Genomic DNA, 17,438 nt, shown 5'->3' on the forward strand with positions numbered 1-17,438 from the left:
TCCGTCTTGATCCTGCTCAGCTTGAAACCTTTAGATTCAAGAGTCTACCTCCAAACCTCTAGTGTGTCGTCAACATTTCCTCGGGTCTCGTCAATCCGAACTATATCATCCGCAAAAAATATACACCACGGTACCTCTTCTTGAATGTATTATGTTAATGCATCGATCGCTAATGGAAACAAAAATGGGCTAAGGGTTGATCCCTGATGCAGTTCCATTACAATCGAGAAGTGTTCTGAGTCTCCTCCCACTATCCTGACCAGTGTCTTAGCTCCGTCATACATGCCCTTAATCACTCTAATGTAGCCAACATGCACACCTTTACTCTCTAAACACCTCCACAAAACCTCTCTCGAAACTTTGTCATATGCTCTCTCTAAGTCAATGAACACCATATGTAAGTCCTTCTTCATTGTCCTATACTGCTCTACCAATCTCCTCACCAGATGAATGGCTTCTGTAGTCGTACACATGTCATGAAACCGAACTGGTTCTCAGAAATAGACACACTCCTTCTCACCCTCCCTTTCACCGCTCTCTCCCAAACTTTCATCATATAACTTAGTATCTTGATACCCGTATAGTTATTATAATTTTGGATGTCACCCTTGTTCTTGTACAATGGAATCATCGTACTTCACCTCCATTCCTCAGACATCCTCTCCGTCCTAAAAATGATATTGAACAACCTAGAGAGTCATTCCAGGCATGCCTTACTCGCGCTCCTCCAGAATTCTATCGGGATCTCGTCTGGCCTGGTAGCTCTATCCCTGCTCATCTTACGCATCGCTCCCTCGACCTTCCCCACACTGATGCGCCGACAGTACCCAAAGTCCTGATGACTCCCCGCGTGCTTCATATCACCCGACACAATATCCCTATTCCCCCATCATTCAAGAGTTTATGAAAGTATAACTGCCATCTCCACCTAATTTGAGCCTCATCCATCAACACTCTACCTTCCTCGTCTTTTATGCACTTCACTTGATCCAGATCACGAGCCTTCCTTTCTCTCACTTTGGCCAGCCTGTATAGCTTCTTATCCCCGGCTCTCTTCCTCAACTCTTCATACGAATGTCCAAACGCCGTAGTCTTAGCTGCAATGACAGCTAACTTTGTCTCCTTCTTAACCTTCTTATACCACTCCCAGTTGGCCCTATTCTCCACCTCGTCTATGCTCTCTGCAAGCTTTTTATATGCCGCTTTCTTGGTTTCCACTTTACCTTGAACCTCTTCATTCCACCACTAGTCCCCTTTGCGGCCACTGGAGAAACCCTTGAGACACCTAGCACCTCTCTTGAGTCCCCACTACTCCTCTAGACTCCATAGCCAATAACTTCTCCCCCAACACCTGAGCTTTGTCCTTAGTCAAGGCACCCCACCTGTTTTAGACGAATGCAAAGAATTTTTTTTTGGGAAAATGACATTGCATAGTCGCTCTCAAAATAATAGTCGAATATATATATAATTATATAATATGTCTGTTATATAAAAATATTATACAAATTGTATATAGTTTTTTGGCTACCTAATATAAATAGTTTATGGCGTGAGCTAGAAGTGATAATACGCCAAAAATATTTGGCCTTTTAATCTCATAGATTTAAATTTGTAGGTCCAATAGGAAAATAAATTTTCTCCCACATTTTCTTTCTCGTTTCTCCTCAAACCAAATTAGACCTCTAATATATATTTATTTTTTAATACAAGTTTCCCTTTCTTTCTTTCTTTCATTTTCTATTCCTTTGACCTTTCCCATTTTATTATTCGTTCACCTTGCACTTTTGAATTTTTCGATTTGTTAGCTTAACTTTCAAGACCTGACTGAAAGCTCTCTTAGATACTCTCCATCTGTCTCACAAAGAGCCTTTTCAAACAAGCAAAACCCAAAAGAGTAAACGTCTCGAAGCCAGCGCGTTACCGGAAAATTTCCTAGGTTTCGTCGTTGATTCCATAAAAATCACCAATTCAACTCTCTATTAAGCGATAGTTGATCAAAGTGGGTGATTTTCTTCTTCTCTTTTGCTGACTTTGCATCAATTGCAGTCAGTGTTTACTTCCAATGGAGGATCATCTTCAGATTTCTCCGGCCGGGGCAAAAGCAAGTCCAGGGAAAGAGCAACAAGCCGCAGGAGTAGGCATACTTCTTCAGATCATGATGCTTGTACTCTCATTTGTGCTTGGTCATGTCCTTCGTCGTCATCGCTTTTATTATATTCCTGAAGCCAGTGCCTCTCTTTTAATTGGTACTCTTTCACTTCTCCCTTTTTCCTTTTGTGTATTGTTTAATTTTTTCATATTTTTAGCGTTTAAATTTCAGTTTCTCCGTTCTTATAATGTGAGTCTAAAAATGCTAATATGGGTAGGGTTTTCACATTCAATTTGCCATTTTTGTGTTCTGGGTTTATATAATTCCGGTTGAGCCATTCAATTTGTGAGTCTATAATGCCATTTTTATATAATACCGGACCAGATGAAATTCCGGTTGAACTTTGGAGGTGTGTGGGTAGAGCAGGCTTGGAATGGCTTACTAAGTTGCTTAATGTTATATCCAAGACTAATAGGATGCCCGGAGAGTGGAGGTGGAGTACAATGGTCCCGTTGTATAAGAACAAAGGCGATATCCAGATCTGTAACAACTATAGGGGTATTAAATTACTAAGTCATACCATGAAAGTCTGGGAGAGAGTGGTAGAAATGAGAGTGCGAAGGACGGTGTCTATTTCAGACAACCAGTTCGGGTTCATGCCGGGGCGATCTACCACAGAAGCTATCCACCTTATTAGGAGGATGGTGGAACAATACAGGGATAAGAAGAAGGATCTCCACATGGTGTTTATCGATCTAGAGAAAGCGTACGACAGGGTTCCTAGGGAGGTCTTATGGAGATGCTTAGAGGCTAAAGGGGTCCCGGTTGCCTACATTAGGGCGATTAAGGACATGTATGATGGAGCTAAGACTCGGGTTAGGACAGCAGGAGGCGATTCAGATTATTTTCCGGTTATTACGGGGTTGCACCAAGGGTCTGCGTTCAGCCCTTTCCTATTTGCCCTGGTGATGGATGCTATGACGCATCATATTCAGGGGGAGGTGCCATGGTGCATGCTATTTGCTGATGACATAGTCCTAATCGACGAGACACGACGCGGCGTCAGCGAGAGGTTAGAGGTTTGGAGACATACCCTTGAGTCCAAAGGTTTCAGGTTGAGCAGGACGAAGACGGAATACCTTGAGTGCAAATTTGGGGCAGAGCCGACGGAAGCGGGAGTGGAAGTGAGGCTTGATTCTCAAGTCATCCCTAAGAGGGGTAGTTTCAAGTACCTGGGGTCGTTTATTCAGGGGTCCGGGGAGATCGACGAGGATGTCACACACCGTATAGGGGTGGGGTGGATGAAATGGAGGTTAGCGACGGGAGTCCTGTGTGACAAGAAAGTGCCTCTGTTACTGAAAGGTAAATTTTATAGGGCAGTGGTTAGGCCTGCTATGTTGTATGGGACCGAGTGTTGGCCGGTGAAGATCTCACACATCCAAAGGATGAAAGTTGCAGAGATGAGGATGTTGAGGTGGATGTGCGGGCATACAAGGAAGGATAAGATTAGAAATGAAGATATTCGAGATAAGGTGGGTGTGGCCCCCATGGAGGACAAGATGCGGGAAGCAAGACTCAGATGGTTCGGGCACATTCAGAGGAGGAACACTGATGCACCGGTGAGAAGGTGTGAACGACTGGCGGTGGTGGGTACGAGGAGAGGTAGAGGGAGACCTAAGAAGTATTGGGGAGAGGTGATCAGGCAGGATATGGCGCGACTTAGGGTTACTGAGGACATGGCCCTAAACAGGGAATTGTGGAGATCGAGCATTAAGGTTGTAGGTTAGGGGAAATTGTGATGTCTTTTTTACAGCGCACTAGAGTGAGACTAGCCAGTTAGGAATTAGTCTTAGGATGCTATTGATCAACTACTGATGATGAGCTTTATCTTCTGTGTATTAATACCCTACATATTCTCGTATTTCCTATATCCCTTATATTGCTGTTACTTTGTTTTTATGCTATTTATGTTATGTTATGGATTTTATGGTATTTTATGGTGTTTTATTATGAGTCTATTGATAGTACTAATATAGTGTCTCTTGTTGCCTCTTTGAGCCGAGGGTCTCCTGGAAACAGCCTCTCTTCCCCTCGGGGTAGAGGTAAAGTCTGCGTCCATATTTCCCTCCCCAGACTCCACTTGTGGGATTACACTGGGTTGTTGTTGTTGTTGTTGGTTTATATAATAATGTATGTTTGAAAATGCCTATATGAGTAAGGTTTTCCATAGTTTACTCTTAATCCACCATAGCATTTTCAAATTGAGGTACCTTTCACACAAAAAAACCACTATGTGATTTTTCTCATTCGAAAAAGCTGGATAGGTGTTCCAGTAAGTTAACAACTTGGAAAAAGCAGTACTTATTACTTGGAGGCAGACTCACTTTCGTAAGTAGTGCGTTGGATGGGATTCCAACGGATCTGATGTCTCTGTTTCAGTAAAGAAATTGAACACTATTAGGAGTAACTTTTTAGGGAAGGAAATGCAGAAAAAACAAAGAATCATGTTGTCAAATGGCAAAATTTGATACTGATAAGGAAGAGGCATGGGGGCCAGGAACTTGAGACTACACATAAAATCCTATTATATAAATGGTTGTGGAAATATGATGATGGAAAAGTAAGCATTTGGAAGAATTTGATAAATGCGAAAGCTCTTCAAAGGGTGCCCCCCTGCATTTCAAAGCTCTTCAAAGGGTGTCCCCCTGCGTGTCAAGCTCTTCAAAGGGTGATATCTGGAGTAACATCAGTAGACTATGGAATCATTTTCAACAATACACTTAACTGAATCTGGGCTATGGTGTCAGAATCAAATTTTGGACTGATGTGTGGAGGGGGGCGTAAGTTTGAACATTAAATTCCCTACCTTATACAACTGCTCCACCAACAAAGCAGGGACTGTTTCTGATTTTTATTCTCCTAGTGGGTGGCAGCTACATTTTCGAAGAGATTTTAATGATTGGGAGTTGGAAGAAGTTGGACAATTATTTCAAATACTGGAGATGGTGGTGGTTGAAGAAGATAGAGAGGATGCCATGGTTTGGACAGCTAGTAATGACATGAAGTATTCTGTCAAGAGCTGTTACACTCTTCTCCAAAAACAATCTGATTATTTATGTACTGAATTGGCCATGGAAAATGCTATAGAGAACCAAAGCACCTATCAAAGTGGATTGTTTTGGATGGGTTGCTATCAGAGAAGCCTGTTTAACTCAAGATAATCTACAGAGAAGAGGCTTTCCTTAAGCAGCAGGTGTTATCTATGTGAAGAATCGAGAAAGCTTGGAGTCGGTAAATCATCTTTTTATTCACTGCAAAGTTGGTAAGCATGCTGGGAGCTCTTCCTGAATCTTTGTGATGTCATTTGGGCTATGCCTTCATATATTAGGAGTCTAAGTCAAGCACGTGCAAAAGATATCAAAGTCTCAGAAGCAGCTTTGTAGGACCATTCCCCTGTGCATTTTCTGGACCATTTGGACAGAAAGAGATAGTGTTTGCATTGAGAATAAAAAGAATAATATTTTTAGTCTTAAAAATTTATATCTGCATAATCTGTTTTCTGGTGTACCAGGTGTTTATTAGAAAGTATGGACCAGTATCTGGAATTTTTGGATTAGGGTGTTCTCTGTAGGCTATGTTTTCTGCTCTTGTGTACCCTTTTGGTATACTTTTTATTAATAATACTTTACCTTATCAAAGGGAAAAAAAGCTTTTGGTGGCAGTTACTTGGTACCTGTGTTGGTGGGAGGTAGCAAGTTCCGGCGGAATAGTCGAGGTACACGCAAGCTAGCCCGAACACCTCTTTCATAAAAAGAAAAGAAGAAAAAAAAATTTGAGGTTTCCTTTTAGCTGGAATTTGCTGGGAATGTTGTTGCGCCAATTTGACTTTGCTGTCGTGGCCTCGTGGGCAATTGTTTAAGAAGTCAGTGGAGCAAAGTATCCATCTAGGCTTTGTCGACGAGTTGGGAATTTAGTTGTTGTTGGTGCATTTACGTTAGGCCTAGGAGTCTTGTTAGTTTGGTTAGAGCTCTGTATGTTGTGTTATCTAGCTTTAGAGAACCCATAAATTGAGTATTAGAATGAATGAGACCCAAAGGGGGCAGAGTGAATAGAATATTCACATAGCTGAACTCATCTAGTTTGGGATTGTGATATTTTGGTTTGGTTGATGTTGGTAATGGTTCATTGTTCTAGTGAGTCAGTAAAATGCAATTCGAGTACTGTATTTTGAAGGTTGTTCAGCATATGCTATTGACTTGATCGATTGAGGTACCCTTTTATCTTGGAACTTGCTGAATTTATGTTGCATGGATTTTCTTTGTGGCAGGTTTGATTGTAGGAGGATTGGCTAATATATCAAATACAGAAACAAGCATTAGGTAATTTTTTGAATTTTCATCACCATTTGGTTCTTGAAGATTTTATTTATTTCTACCGATTCTTGTTGCTGGACTTTTGACTCTTTTTTTTCCCTTTTGCTTCTTGCTTGGCAGGGCATGGTTTAACTTCCATGAAGAGTTTTTCTTTCTCTTTTTATTGCCACCGATCATATTATATCCACATTTAGATTCTTTCCTGCAGAAATTTTCTATTATTTTCGTTCTTCGTGCTGTAGTTAAATATTCAGCTTCTTCGTGAATTTATTTGCAAAAGTTCTTTTCCTTGACCTCGTTTGCTTACTCAGTCAGGATTTAGTCTATCACCTGTAAGTTTTCTTCTCTTGTTACTTACTCGATATGCAACCTCCTTTTGTTTTTGCATTGCTTAACATTATGGCTTTTATTGATGCTGTAAGCAGAAACCGTTCTTTTCAAACTTTGGAGCAATTATCACTTTTGCTATTTTAGGAACTTTCATTGCTTCTATTGTCACAGGCATTCTGGTGTGAGTACTGCTTGCATCTATGATTTTCTTTGTATTATCAGTTTCCACGCTCATATAATTAATTTATTGTGAATGCAAATTTTGCAGTTACCTTGGTGGAGTCACGTATCTCATGTACAAACTTCCATTTGTCGAGTGTCTGATGTTTGGTGCTCTTATATCGGCAAGTGATCCTGTCACTGTTCTGTCTATTTTCCAGGTTAGTCTTTCTTTATTGGCATTCTGCACAGTTCTAATCAACTGCTTTGCTTCCTGTATTAGACTAGGCACTTTTGACTGTCTTCTATTTTTTTTTATTTAATTTTTTGTTTGTTTGGTTTTGTACAATTTACAACATATGTCTACACAATAAAATCCATAAAAGGAATTCCTTCTCATTATCTAAAAAAAGCTCTTTTCTGGTGACATCTATACTATTTACAATGTAATGTCATTGATCATGTTAGCCCTTGAGTTCTGTGTATATGAACGCCAGCAGAAGGCCGACTGAGTAAGGAGTAAGAGATATGTTAGATCAATGTTCTAATTGTCACGGCCCAAAACTGGAAGGTTGTTACCCGCACTTTGCGAGCAATCTAACCACCAAGTGAACCTTGACTGACCTAAGTCAAACAAACAATGGGACTCTGGGTGGTCCCGTACCATCAGATAACATGCAACAATTCTGAGAAAAACTGTGCCGAGTCTCAAACTTGTCTCAATGGCCTAATCACATAATAAATTGGTCCTCTAGAGACAAACCATAACATACTAGTCAACTTGTCCACCGACAATGGACGTGGAGTTGGACCAGTTGGTGGAGCATCTACCTGAAGCATATAACTGAAAATGGGTGCAACTTAAAAGTGTAAACAAAATAAGATAGACTACTAAGTCCTCCACGAAGAAGTGTGAGGATCACTAGTGCCGCCTGATCAGTATCGTGCTCAAGCATCTGCTGCTATGTCTGATTTTAAGATAACTCTGAAAGCTCTGCATTACTTTAACTTTAGATGCAACAGTTAGAAGAACATTAAGACAAGTTCTACTGTTATTTTATGAATGACAAAGGTAGAGAAAATCTTAAACACTGAAGATGGATAAGTTTTAGAATAAGTAAAATATAGCACTGATGTGGCACATTCCTTTGCTTTGCTTTTTTTTGAAATAATCAATTTTGGTATCTGATCTGTTGACTAGCTTATATTTATTTATTTTTGATAAATAAACCTTTTAGTATTATATATTGTTAGCAACTGTTATCTCTTTTTGCCGGATTTGTTATCATTTTTATACAACTATTTCTCTCTTTACCAATTGATTATCTTTCTGATATCTCTCTTTGCCAACTTATGTGATGCTGGCTTTTCAAAACTTTCAAATTGATATAGCTAGGTCTACTGTTTCATCATTGGCCAAGCGTACTGTGCTTTTGTTGAATGAGTTTTTCTTTAACATTATTGTAGGAGCTTGGCACAGACGTGAACCTATATGCGTTAGTGTTTGGGGAATCTGTTTTAAATGATGCAGTAAGTCCTACGCATTCTTATATGAAAAATTGACATTTCACTATGGCGATTACTTGTTTTCCCATTGGCACTTTAAATATTTGTATTTGCTATTTATCCCAAAAAAACAAGGTTATGTATTTGTATTTTGTGTATTTATTTCTTTGTTTTTCTTTGTATGGTGCACTCTTGGAAGATGGCAATTTCGTTGTACAGGTTAGTACACGTATGCTTAACAGCTGTGGATTTGATTTTCAAGGAGCATCTGCACATATAAATAGATCCAGAAGGATTGAAAATCAGGCACTGGATTGTTTTGTAGGACAATGTCATTGGTCAGAAGCAACATGTCAACTGGTCAAAATTACTTCATGATAACTGTCCGGTTTTTTGAAACTTTTATGGGCTCCTTGTCAGCTGGTTAGTATCTTCTACTGTTTACTTTTTTCCTCTCATCTTCTTCTCTCAGTGAAAGCTAATGTTGGCATAAGAAGAGAAGGTCAAGCAGGTGTTGTTTTTAGGAAAACAAAACTATTTAAACTATTCAAATTATGTCATTTTCTGGAAATGCCTGAGACCAAGAGGATGCTCTCTTTTTAAGCAGTCTGAATAGATTCCGTTGTAACTGCTGGAGCCCAGAAATTTATCCAAAAAAAGAAAGTCAAATGAAACTTCTGGAGTCAGTATTTGTATGCATTTGTTCTAAGATCAGTGATTATTTCTTAATAGTTTGACTTCTAGCTCTTTTGGAGTCAACTAACTGCTTGCTGCTATGATTCTACAGGTGTTGGAGTTGGATTTGTTTCTGCTTTGATATCCTTCATGTTCTACTTTCTTCCGATAGTGCAGCTCATGCACAGAAAAAATGAACCAGGAAGGGGTTGCCTTCTTAATGATTTATAACCAAACTCTCTAGATCTTCTAAAGATTACGGTGCCTCTATAATCGCTAATTGTTTCAATGCACCATGATTGTTATTTAATAAGCTTAAAGGTTCTACTGTATTTTGTTATATTTATTTTCCTTTATATCCTGCATAACCAAACAGCAGTGAAAGTTATTCATCTTCTCATTCTCTCAGCCTTTACCTTTTTGGTCTTTTCATTCTCTTCTGTTTGTTGTCCACTTCTTTTACTCTTCATATTATGAAATGTGTATTTGATGCTTTCTAGCTCATAAAAGTGTTGCGCTTCCTTGACTCCACACACCTTTTCAAATATGCTGGCTTGGATATTGACAAGTAAGTCAAGTATTTTATAGCTTTTCGCAGCTTGATCTATTTCTGACTGTGATTATACTGATGGTATTTCCACGAATTCCATTGGCAGTCTTCAGAACTTGGAGAGCTGTTTGTTTGTCCTCTTTCCATATTTCTCGTAAGCTACTACATCAGATTCCCTCAATTTTCCACATTCTATCTTGTTCTTGTACCTGACATGTAATTTATTGTTAACCATCATCTTTCAGATATATGCTAGCAGAAGGACTTGGTCTCTCTGGCATAGTGTCTATATTGTTCACTGGAGTCGTAAGTTCTCATCTATCGTTTCTCCATTTTTTTTTTTCATTTTCTAATTTCTAAGATATGCTTAGTACTTCTGGATTTGGTTTTGTAGGTTATGAAGCGCTATACGTACTCAAATCTATCGGAAAGTTCACAGCGATTTGTGTCAGCATTCTTTCATCTGATATCATCATTGGCTGAAACCTTTGTGTAAGTTGGGCGTTCAAGTTCTTGAGGATTTGTGATATTCTGTACTTCCCATTTTGTTAAATATCTTCAGTAAATGCTTGATTTTTTGGTCTAACGTGCAGATTTATATATATGGGATTTGATATCGCAATGGAAAAACATAGCTGGTCCCATGTTGGATTTATTTTTTTCTCAATTGTATCCTTGACATGTAGTCTTTTTTATATAGAAACTCGTTCCTTAATGTTATTGTGAATCAACCTTTTTTCCCTTAACTTCTTGTTCCCCCCAGCTGTTCATTGTGATTGCAAGGTATGTTTGTTACTCTGTTTTCTTATCTGGGATTACCCTTGTCCTTCTAGTTGTATTATACCAGCCATCTATTTCGTATTTCGTATTTCGTATTTTGTATTTCATATTTCATATCTCTTATATATTGTTGTTATTTTTAATACCCATTTTTATGGTACTAATATATCATCTCTAATTGCTTTTTGAGCCGAGGGTCTCCTGGAAACAGCCTCTCTACCCTTCGGGGTAGGGGTAAGGTCTGCGTACATATTACCCTCCCCAGACCCCACTTGTGGGATTATACTGGGTCGTTGTTGTTGTTGATTACCCTTGTCTACATGGTTTTATCCCTGGCTCATTGTCCCAATGCTCTATATTGCTCTATATTTTCCCCCTAATTTGCATTAGATTGGATAGAATGATCACGAGGTTGTCCATACAAAATTTGCTAATCTTTTTCCTCTCTTTCATCAAGGGCTGCCAATGTGTTTGGTTGTGCATATTTGGTGAATCTTGTTCGACCTCCACACCGGAAGATACCAGCAAACCATCAAAAAGCACTCTGGTACAGTGGTAAGTGGTGAAGAAATTATTTTTTCAACCTACGTTTTGGATTTTCAATTCTAATTTGACTCATTATTGATGTGGACATATAGGCCTTCGAGGCGCTATGGCTTTTGCCCTTGCTTTGCAGTCAGTCCATGATCTTCCTGAAGGACATGGTCAGACAATATTCACTGCTACCACTGCCATTGTTGTATTAACGGTAGGCAAACTAACTCGAGTTTTGATTTACTTCTTATTGATGGCCTAATATGGGTGAACGAACTATCCAGAGACAAGCAGTAAAGAGAAACTAATTGATAAGCTGACTCTTATTCTGTGGGTGAGAAAGTGTTGATTGAATGAGTACTTCGATACAAACATTGAAGTCAGATTAGCAGCTGCAAATTTTCCTCCTTTGCTAATTGCAAGCATTAGAGTTGCTGATCCAAAACTTTTGTGCCTTTGTTTTTCTTTTAATAAATGAAAGAAGGTAAAATATATTTTTCCAGCATCAAGTGATTGCGGGGCCTGTGCATTACCAAATACTCCCTCCATTTCAATTTTAGATGAGGTAGTTTGACTCGGCACGGAGTTTAAGAAAAAAAAGAAAGGCTTTTGAAATTTGTGGTCATAAAAGCTTAAAGGGTAAAAGCTTTGTGGGGCCATGACATTTGTGTAGTTATACAAGCTTCTCGTTAAGGGTAAAATAAAGAGTTTAAAGTTAAATTATTTCTAATGGTAGAAATGTGTCATTCTTTTTTGGAACGGACTAATAAGGAAAGTGTGTCGTCTAAATTGAATCAGGGGAAGTAACAAAAGCTCGGTTCTTTTACTGCACGTAATGAACTGCGAGATTCTATCATTAAACCTGTATCATGTACATCTGTCTCCCAATTCAAAGATGATAGCAAAAATATACATCTAAATTTAGTGCAAGGATGCATTGCTTCTTCCTTCTCAAATTCTCTGGTTCCGCTCTTTCCAAACCACCCACCAAATGGTCGCAGGGATTGTATTCAGTGTTCCATATCTCCTATTCTGCTTTCTTATGCTCTCCTGAACCAACACTGTAACAGCTCTTTTGCTTGGCACACACATGAAGATCCAGTGGGTTCAGCATCATGTCCCATAATTGCTTGTCAGTCTGCAGTGGATGAATAAATAATTTGTATCCTCATATCCTTCCTCAGAAAGCACATATCAGTTGCATATAACAATTCCTCTCCTTTATAAGTTTTCCGTTGGACATGCTTCGTGCGCTACCCGCCATGGGCAGTGGCGGATGCACGTAGGGAGTTGTGGGTGCTTAAGCACCCATTAACTTTGACTATATTAATAAATTTATATAGGTAACCTTACAAATATTTAGATAAATATTGAGCGAGCACCCATAACTTTAAAATCCTGGATCCGCCACTGGCCATGGGAAACATTCCCCTGTAAGGTGCTTTATTTTTCCAAATAAGCTTCCATGGTCAGCCAGCATTTGTTTGCTGGACAGAAACCTGTATGCTGAATTGTGGAATGGCTACTTCTGCTTCCTTTCCATATCAAATAGTCTGGAATGCCTTGTGATATTTGAGTGTTGCTGATGTGCTGGAGTAGTTGGCAACTTCGCATATGCTCTCTAGTTCCCAATCATTGAAGTGTCTCCTGAGTTGGATGTCCTGCCTTTGTGTTGATCCCTGTTATTTTTTTATTCCCAGCCCTTCTTTTCTGGCTGCCCTGGCAGTATTCAAGTTGACCAATTTTATGCGTGTTGTGACCTGCTATAGATATTCCCCTCAGTTTGTCAATTCTTTTCTCTACCTATTTGAACATTGGAACATGGACAAGGGTTAAGTTGGCAGTGCATCCAGCACAAAATTTATAAACACCATTCTGTTTCCTAAAGAAAATATTTTCTTTTTCCAATCCGCCAATTTCCGTTCACATTTTTCCTCGACTGTTTAGCTTTCGATTTATTTTTAGTTTTTTCATAGGTCACAAGATTGGTGGGGCATTAAAGTACCTGAAGCAGCGTTTTAGCATTTGCTAGCTTCTTGTTATGCTGAAAAGATACGATTTAGCCTGTGGACAGGAGTGCCTCAGGAGTCATAAATTTGGAATTGAAGTTAATGGAGCAGTAGTCTAGTAACCGCACGCCATATGATACTAATAAATTTTGGGCAGCAGAATGGCTAGTAGGTGAAGAGAGAATTTGACATTATATTTTCCTGAGATAATGGAGAAAAAGTATCAGATAAATCTTTTATACGATAAAGTAAGTCTTCCTGTTGAAGAAATATTGCGAGAAGTAAAACATGATACTTTGTAATGGCGAGACTAATTATTGCTCCTAAGGAAGCAGTTCTTCCTTGATTGTGGTTAGGAAGTTTGCTTTGAGATGTGGAGATTGACCAGTCAACTATTAATAATACGAGAGGGTGTATTTAGAGTTTAGGAGCACGTACTTTTATAAGGAAGCTGTTGAATTTGATTTTCTGTAATCGTTGATGAGAAGATGGGATGCATACACGAAAAAAAGAAGAGAGGAGGAAACAATGTATCTACATAAAAGAAAACCCTGGAAGTCTAACAAAATACACCGAAGACTTTTATATTTGTAAAAAGAGAGATGATTAACATTTCCGGACAGGGACAGGAATAACCTTTAGGCTTTACCTGTTACCTGACATCAAAAGGTGTTACCTGACATCAGAAGGCTTCTATCAGGACCAATGTAATACCATTCCATTACATAGTTTATTAGATAACCAACGAAAGGTTAATTTCATAGATATCATCCAACTTTCAATTTTTGTTTTGTTTTTGGATGACTGAGAAATCCGTCTGGGCCAACTCTTAGAACCAACTGCAGCCTTCGACACTCGGGGATAATGGGTCTGCGCCTCTACTCTTCTCCACTTAAACATATCATGTTTCGTTTGCATGGTCCAGGGCTTAAACCTGTGGCCTAAGTCATAGGTCCCTCGACATTTGCCATTTGAAACCCCCCCACCCCACCCCCAACCACGCACACACACAACCCGACAACCCTGGCCATAGATTTTTTGGGTACTTTTTTTTTAGAGATATAAACCCATTTTTTTGTAACGGAAAAATAGCTCAACAATTCCTACATGTGATAGCCTAGTTGTATTTCCAGGGACCAGATTTAGCATTTTTGGCGTTTTTTTTATTTTCTATGATATAGAGGCGTATTTGAGTTGTTTTTCCATTAGGAAGATTAGTTTTATGACTTTGAAGCAATAAACTAAAAGTTGGACGACCATGCATTTTTGTTTGCAATCAAAAGGCCAACCACATGCCTCAGCTGGATTATCATCGTGGTAGAGATGTCAATGTTCAAAGACAATCCTCCACCTATGCCTGCGCAAGCAATGCCTGTGGTTATTCTTCCCGAGGTTGGAGAGACATTCCAAAGCATGAAAGGGGTTATCGAACTCCTCAGTAACCTTAACCATTCAATGGGTGAATAATATAGGGACTAATGATCACTTGATCATTTAGTGTGTATGCTTTTCTCTAGGAGATTTTTGGTTCATAGCATTAAAAACGGGATATATGGTGTAACAATATAATGGTTTAATACACCCTATTCAGTGCTATTCTTGTATACCCTACCAAATGACCCCGAAGGCTTCTGTAAGAGCATTGTAATTCACAGTGGCACTATCTGAAACCACATGCTTTTCTAACAACTGGTCTTATAGCCTGTTTGGCCAAGCTTTTTTTTTGGTCAAAAGTGCTTTTTTTTTTTTTTTTCTTTTTTTGCCAAAAGCACTTTTGGCCAAAATCGACCAAGCTTTTGGAAGGAAAAAAGTGCTTTTGAGGAGAAGCAGAAACAGTTTTTGAGAAGCAGGAAAAAATAGCTTCTCTCCAAAAGCACTTTTTTGAGAAACACTTTTGAGAAAAATACACTTAGAAGCAGTTTTCAAAAGCTTGGTCAAACACTAATTACTGCTCAAAAGTGCTTTTCAAATTAATTAGTCAAACACAAACTGCTTCTCACCAAAAGCACTTCACTTTTTTTAAAAGTACTTTTGAGAAAAGCACTTCTCAAAATAAGCTGATTTTAGAAGCTTGGCCAAACATGCTATTAATGTATGTGCGAGATAAAGGTAAACAGAAGTCTAATATTACACACAGCTCTAAAGATCATTGTATTAGACAGTCACTTAGGGGGGGTCATTTGGTAGGAGGCATTAGAAAAAATAATGCAAACATTAACTCTATGCATTACTAATACCTTGCTTGGTACATTTTTTCAACATGTGTATAAGTAATACTTGTATTAGTTATACATCATACTTGGTATTATCCTATGCATTAGTAATGCATATAAAACCATGACATTAGTAATACCAAGGCTATTAATGCATGCATTAGTATGTTTAAAGACAAAATTGTCCTTAAAGTCCTTTAAAGCTAGAGAATATGGAGGGCATTTTTGTAAACAACTATTTTTCTTAAAATTTTTGCAATGCATTATAATTTTAATACACCACACCAAACAGTAGATAAGAAATAATATATGCACAACTAATGCTTGCATTACTAACACATGCATTACTAAACCATGCATTACTAATACACCTTATTCCGCATTATTCTTATACATCCTACCAAATCACCCCTTAGAGAACTCTATGTTGGAGTAGAGTTAGAGAACTTTATCACGAAAAAGAGAAAGAACAAGAAAAAGCTGATTAAAAAAGACAGACACGAACTGGTGGTGAATAATGTCTGTGTTCTGTGGAAGCCATGTACTCTGACATTTTCCAAATATTGATTCATTTAAACTGATTTTTATCGCTTTGCTTCCATTTTGATTACTATTACTCTTTTGTACCCATTCTTCCTTCATACTGGATGGATGATCTCTTTCACAATATGTTCTGGATATAATCTAATCAAACTGCAACTTTTCAGGTTTTGATTATTGGAGGATCAACAGGAACCATGTTAGAAGCCTTGGAAGTTGTGGGTGATGGTCATGCTGGCTCCTTGGGTGAAGTAAGTGTATTAGCAATGGTGTTTTCCAACAGTGTAATAAGTTGAATTCTGCTCAGTGCACTAATACTTTTTCCTGCTCTTTTCTGTCTTTAGACCTTTGAGGGGAACAATGGATATATAGCTCCTTCTTATAGTGATGAATCTTATGATGGTGAATCGTCATCAGGGAACAGGTTCAGGATGAAACTTAAGGAGTTCCACAAAAGGTAATGTTTACTTGCTTGTGACACAATGTAAGTGTAGGGAGATTTGAACCTTGGTCGCCTCAACGTTACCAAGTCATCCCAGCTAACTGGCTGGTGGATTTTACTGCTGGGAGACACAGGTGGTCCTCATCATTTCCTGTCTTTTAATGCATTTTATTTTCTCCAGCACGACTTCATTTTCAGCACTGGACAAAAACTACCTCACTCCATTCTTTACTACTCAAGGTGGAGATGAAGATGAAGGTAATCTTGCGCTTTATTTACACTCTATAATGTTTTGAGGACTTGATATGAGAACCGGACTATTTCTGTTAACACGCTAGTAACCACTTGCCTACGTTTCTTGTTGTGCTCATCAATTATTTTGTCTAATCATATATACAACGAATAACTCGATAAGCTCATGCAAATCAGTTTCTACAAGCTGTAGAAGCTCAGGCAAATATGACTTTATTTTTCCTGCTACACAGATGAGCCAATTATGCACAGCTCCAGAAGGGGTGTTTATGATGGCCACAACTGACTTTCAAAGACCACAGTCAAATTTCCAGATAACAAGACTCGTACAAACTACTTTTTGCTGCAAAGATAAAATCAACTTCAAGCATACTCTGCGGATCAATGGGGATGAGTGGCTTGTTGATTGTAATTATGCATCAATTATGACGAAAAGTTTAGATTCTTTAGGGGTACAAAAAGAAATAACAGATGGTATCGGTATAGGAAGTTCAGGATTAAACATACCTGGCAGAGCAAAGCACCTGATATATTGTATATGAATATGAATATTCAAGCCAGGATTAGGACCGGAAACAGGATTCCATTGAGAGTGGCTTGTATATGCTGAAATGGCTATACTATTCGTTCATCTTTAAATTTTACAGGTTAATGCAGGTCTAAAAATGTTTTATCTCTAACTTTTTGGAAGTTAGTACAGGTTTAAACTGTGGTAAAGAGTTACGGGTGCTCCTTCCTGATTATCAAGTAAAATGTATATTCTGTTTAGCTTGTAGAGATAACTGAAGTTGTTACGATCCCAATTTTCCTCCATAGGATGTCGTGATGACACCTAATCTTTAAAACTAGTTAAGCCTAACATTCATGCAGAAGTAACTGAAATAATAATTGAAGTCTCAAAACTCAGCAACTATGTAAAATAAGCTCTGCAACTCAGCGTATACAACTCCCAAAACTTGGCGAATACAAGTCACAAGCTTTAAATA

At 38.5% G+C, this 17,438-nt stretch overlaps 1 protein-coding gene across 1 annotated transcript; it reads left to right on the forward strand.

The window, feature by feature from the left end:
* The first annotated feature begins 1,787 nt into the window (after positions 1 to 1,787).
* Positions 1,788 to 17,132, forward strand: LOC104237115 (sodium/hydrogen exchanger 6-like). The gene is made up of 22 exons (XM_009791201.2): positions 1,788 to 2,246; positions 6,417 to 6,468; positions 6,583 to 6,642; positions 6,770 to 6,794; positions 6,888 to 6,973; positions 7,061 to 7,172; positions 8,419 to 8,481; positions 8,657 to 8,676; positions 8,783 to 8,880; positions 9,245 to 9,273; positions 9,669 to 9,700; positions 9,789 to 9,836; positions 9,928 to 9,988; positions 10,077 to 10,174; positions 10,276 to 10,351; positions 10,446 to 10,465; positions 10,920 to 11,017; positions 11,101 to 11,210; positions 15,926 to 16,009; positions 16,103 to 16,215; positions 16,382 to 16,458; positions 16,686 to 17,132. The coding sequence occupies exons 1-22, from the start codon at positions 2,063 to 2,065 to the stop codon at positions 16,736 to 16,738; spliced, it is 1,599 nt and encodes a 532-aa protein (XP_009789503.1). The 5' UTR covers positions 1,788 to 2,062; the 3' UTR covers positions 16,739 to 17,132.
* The last annotated feature ends 306 nt before the right edge of the window (positions 17,133 to 17,438 follow it).

The sequence above is a fragment of the Nicotiana sylvestris genome, chromosome 5, assembly GCF_000393655.2.
Source record: "Nicotiana sylvestris chromosome 5, ASM39365v2, whole genome shotgun sequence".
In the NCBI taxonomy this organism is placed as follows: Eukaryota; Viridiplantae; Streptophyta; class Magnoliopsida; order Solanales; family Solanaceae; genus Nicotiana; species Nicotiana sylvestris.

Excerpts from the sequence above, each read along its gene's own strand:
- LOC104237115 (XM_009791201.2), top strand. The coding sequence starts at position 2,063 with ATGGAGGATCATCTTCAGATTTCTCCGGCCGGGGCAAAAGCAAGTCCA. Across the intron at positions 6,974-7,060 it reads ATTGTCACAGGCATTCTGGT|TTACCTTGGTGGAGTCACGT; the intron begins GTGAGTACTGCT and ends CAAATTTTGCAG. Across the intron at positions 8,677-8,782 it reads ATGGCAATTTCGTTGTACAG|GACAATGTCATTGGTCAGAA; the intron begins GTTAGTACACGT and ends ATTGTTTTGTAG.